The following is a 2,600-nucleotide window of genomic DNA, read 5'->3' on the forward strand; positions in this document are numbered from 1 at the left end:
CGGAAGCAGGCCCCTGTCCCCACCCTTACCAGGATGTCCCAGGCACTGTCCCTGGGAGGCTGGGTAGAGGTGAAATGGGGAGGGCCCTCCTACTGCAAGACATGGCATTTGCAGCTGCAACATACCAGAGATGGTGGGGACAGGTGGGCCTGGGGCCAGAGTACCAAGGAGCCCCTGTGGGTGGTGTAAGGGCAAAGCCCTCTGCCCTCCACCCTCCAGCCCACTCCAACTGCTAAGAGCTTGAAAATGGTCCCCAGGCCTCTTAGAACCCTTACCACTGCCACCCAGCCCAGGGAATCCACCCAGGGTGATGGACCCCAGGCCTATGTGCGTGACACTCCCCCTGACCCCTGGGGGGACCCTGCTGGGAGTATTCACAGGTCTTTGGCAGAGGGGCTCAGCATGAGACTGACCTTACTTCAGGGACAGCATCAGGCCCAGAGTTGGGGTAATACCCCCCGGACACAGATTTGTCATCACAGAGAGCACAGGCAGAAGGGACGGCAGGGGCTTCACTCCTTACAAGGCCTTGGTTTCTCCACTTGGACATCCAAAGCCCCTGAGAGCTCTGCCCACTCCAGTCCTAAACGAGAACTTTCAGCAGCCCTTAAAGCAGGTCTACCTGCCTGAGCCGGAATGGAAGGGGACATGATGGCACAAAAAGTGTGGTTCTCCAGCTCAAAAGCAAAAAAAAGAAAACAACCACCACCACCACCAAACCCCTGATTTCTGGAATGAGCAATGGATGTGGGACAGGACATGAAGCCCTGGTCCTCCAGCCTCCAGGCTCCTTCTACTCCAAGCCAGTACTTCACCCCACTCCTCACCTAGAGAGGGGAGGGAGTTAGGGTAGCAAGGTAGATGGAGCCAGGGCCCACTTCGGTGCTGGAGGCCTGACCCCACATCCTTAGAGGGAGACCACCCCTGCAGCCTCTCATCTAGGGGCCCTAAGGACCCAGAAGAAGAGGAGCTCACCCGGTGGCTTTGCTGAAGAACGACCCCTATCACCTCCACCCTACACCCTACCCGCTAACTCCTCCAACATTGCTCCTCACCCCTCCAAGAAGCCCCCTGCATACACACCTGGCTGCTTCTGGCTGTAGGTTCTTAGGGGTCAGGGGTGGGAGCTCCCCAGGAGAAAAGGGTGGTAGGACTTCCTAAAAGAATAATGGGTCCAGAAAGGGGCCACAAAGACACAGACCTGGGGACAGAGGGACCCCACCAAGTTGGCAGCCCCAAAAGAGCATGGCAGCACCCCAAGGACCAGAGTGGGACAGAACAAAAGACCGAGTTCTGGATCCAGACCTGTGCCTTGGTCTCCCCATTTTCACTGTCTGTGTGACTGGTGGAGAGGGGCATTTCCTGCTCAGATAGGACGTCCTAGTGGCACTGCCTTTACTTCAATCTCTTGCCCAGGCCCGTGGAGCTGATGCCAGCCCACAGCACTCACCCCCAGGCTCGGCACAAGCAGTCATGGCTAGAAGTATCAGGTGTTGTCCCTGAAGCCGAGGGTGACTATCCTGGCCTGCCTCCACCCAGCTCCCACGGGGCTCCTTCCTTGCCCAGGGCAAGCGGGTGGTGGCTGTCAGTGCCAGGAGGGAATGTTAGCAGCTCCTGCCAGACCTTCACTGCAGGCTCCACCTGTGCCCAACCCCACTCCTGCTCCTCCCGCACCTGGCACACACCTGCTCTTCTGGGCCTGACAGCCCTGTCATCCCTCTACTCCCACCATCAGTTTTTCACCAAGGAAAGGGAATGGGCACTGGAGAGAGTGTCCTCCAGCCCAAGCAGATGAGGAACATCGCCCGGCCTGGCTTAAGTCTGCAGAGAAGCCACAGCGAACCTGGAGAGGGCCTCCCAGGCTAGGCCCTTCCTCATAGCAGGTGCGGGAAAAGAAACCCAGTGTTCTCAAGAGAGCCACTGCCTTTAGCCTGGGACCCGAGACACTAACATCTCCCCAGGCTCTAACCCGCCCACGCTCTCCCCCTCTCCTCGGCCCTCTGCCCTCAGCAAATCTCAGCTTCTCCGACTCCCTCAACACGGTCCTGCCTCGGCCTAGCGCAGCAGCAACCACGGGCTACGGACGCCCGAAAGACAGCCCGTCCTGGGCCCGCCGCTCGCCCTGGCCGGGGGCGAGGACAGCGAAGGCTGGGTCCCAAGGGTCGTGCGGTGATACCACGGACTCCCGCCATCCCGCCACCAGGATCTGGCTCCTATTGTCACTTCTGCAACCAGGGTAGGTACAAGCCAAGAAGCGCCTGCCGCTGGTCCCGGAATCCAGAGCGGGCGGGCGGGGGATGAATCATTAACCAGCCCCAGGCTGGCGTTCTGGCCGAGTCGGCATCTCCGCGGACGCCACGCACTCGCTCGCCCAGCCCTCGACCCCTAGCCCGGGGGCAGGAGGCGGCTCCCGCTCCAAAACACACAGATGGACCCACGGACGGAACACCACCCCTCTTCCTGGAAGGTCACGCCTCCTGGAAGTTCACGGTCTGGGGGACCTCAGACCCCTCCTCGTAGCCGAGGAAACTGAGGCCAGGGCTCCCAGGCCCAAGGTCATCCAGAAGGCGGCGGCCGGTAGGGGGAGAGCGGGCCTCCCG

The 2,600-nt window shown here is 60.7% G+C and overlaps 1 protein-coding gene across 2 annotated transcripts in view; it reads right to left on the bottom strand.

Annotated features, from left to right (window-relative positions):
• Positions 1 to 2,600, bottom strand: part of BCAR1 (BCAR1, Cas family scaffolding protein) — a 40,402-nt gene that overhangs the window by 23,955 nt on the left and 13,847 nt on the right. Inside the window, exon 1 of one of the 2 annotated variants that reach the window (XM_011379934.2) lies at positions 1,452 to 1,777. The exons of the other annotated variant lie outside the window; for it this stretch is intronic. Coding sequence (XP_011378236.1) covers positions 1,452 to 1,475 — 24 coding nt within the window. The 5' untranslated portion in view covers positions 1,476 to 1,777. Of the gene's footprint in view, positions 1 to 1,451; positions 1,778 to 2,600 lie in introns of those variants that run through there. 2 annotated transcript variants of the gene reach the window in all.

The sequence above is a fragment of the Pteropus vampyrus genome, unplaced genomic scaffold (assembly GCF_000151845.1).
Source record: "Pteropus vampyrus isolate Shadow unplaced genomic scaffold, Pvam_2.0 Scaffold379, whole genome shotgun sequence".
NCBI lineage: Eukaryota > Metazoa > Chordata > Mammalia > Chiroptera > Pteropodidae > Pteropus > Pteropus vampyrus.